The sequence below is a fragment of the Rhincodon typus genome, unplaced genomic scaffold, assembly GCF_021869965.1.
Source record: "Rhincodon typus isolate 14 unplaced genomic scaffold, sRhiTyp1.1 hic_rhity00004855, whole genome shotgun sequence".
NCBI classification, from domain to species: Eukaryota; Metazoa; Chordata; class Chondrichthyes; order Orectolobiformes; family Rhincodontidae; genus Rhincodon; species Rhincodon typus.
Window position 1 is genome coordinate 2279 of NW_025970493.1, and position 906 is coordinate 3184.

The following is a 906-nucleotide window of genomic DNA, read 5'->3' on the forward strand; positions in this document are numbered from 1 at the left end:
GAATGGCCTCCTGTTCCTGTGTAACAGGCTCGAGGAGAGGGCTGAATGGCCTCCTGTTCCTGTGTTTCGACAGGGCTCCTGGTGTTGGTGGTAGAGTGGTTGTGGTGTGGTACTGGGAGGAGGGAGGGGTGAGCCAGGGAGGGAGAAGGTGGGCTCGGTGTTGGTAATGACAGTAGCTGTTTGGATGCGGAACGGTTTGGAGGGTCCGTACGGTGTTGGGGAACAGCCAGGGGTTGTGGGTACATTAACGGCCAATGTTTGTACTCCCTCCGCCCACCCATCCCCCTCCACGCTTGCAGACAGGAGACGGAGTGAATGATGCCCCAGCCCTGAAGAAGGCGGAGATTGGCATCGCTATGGGATCTGGCACAGCTGTTGCCAAGAGCGCCTCGGAGATGGTGCTGGCCGACGACAACTTCTCCAGCATCGTGTCGGCGGTGGAGGAGGGCCGTGCCATCTACAACAACATGAAGCAGTTCATCCGCTACCTCATCTCCTCCAATGTGGGCGAGGTGGTCTGGTGAGTGAGGACGCCACGTTTCCCTACAGCCCAACACTGCTGTGACTCACTCCGGGTCAGATTCCCCCATTCGCCCCGTCAGGGAACTCAGCTCGTCTCACACTCTGCATATAATCCTTGCTCACGTCTCCGTCCTCTCTCTCTCTCTCTCTCTCTCTCTCTCAGTCCATCTGTCCTTCTCTCCTCTCTGTCCCCTCTCTCCTCCCTGTCTTCCCTGTCCTCTCTCTCCTCCTGGTCCCCCTCTGTCCTCCCTGTCCCCCACTGTCCTCCCTGTTCCCCACTGTCCTCCCTGTTCCCCTCTGTCCTCCCTGTCCCCCTCTGTCCTCCCTGTCCCCTCTCTCCTCCCTGTCCCCCTCTGTCCTCCCTGTCCCCCTCTGTCCTCCCTG

General features: G+C 59.7%; 1 protein-coding gene across 1 annotated transcript in view; it reads left to right on the forward strand.

Annotated features, from left to right (window-relative positions):
* LOC125481993 (sarcoplasmic/endoplasmic reticulum calcium ATPase 1-like) overlaps positions 1-906 on the forward strand; it is a gene marked incomplete at its 5' end in the record, with an annotated part of 10069 nt that overhangs the window by 603 nt on the left and 8560 nt on the right. The window contains one exon of the mRNA XM_048593963.1: positions 300-520. Within this exon, the coding sequence (XP_048449920.1) occupies positions 300-520 (221 nt within the window). The remainder of the gene's footprint in view (positions 1-299; positions 521-906) is intronic.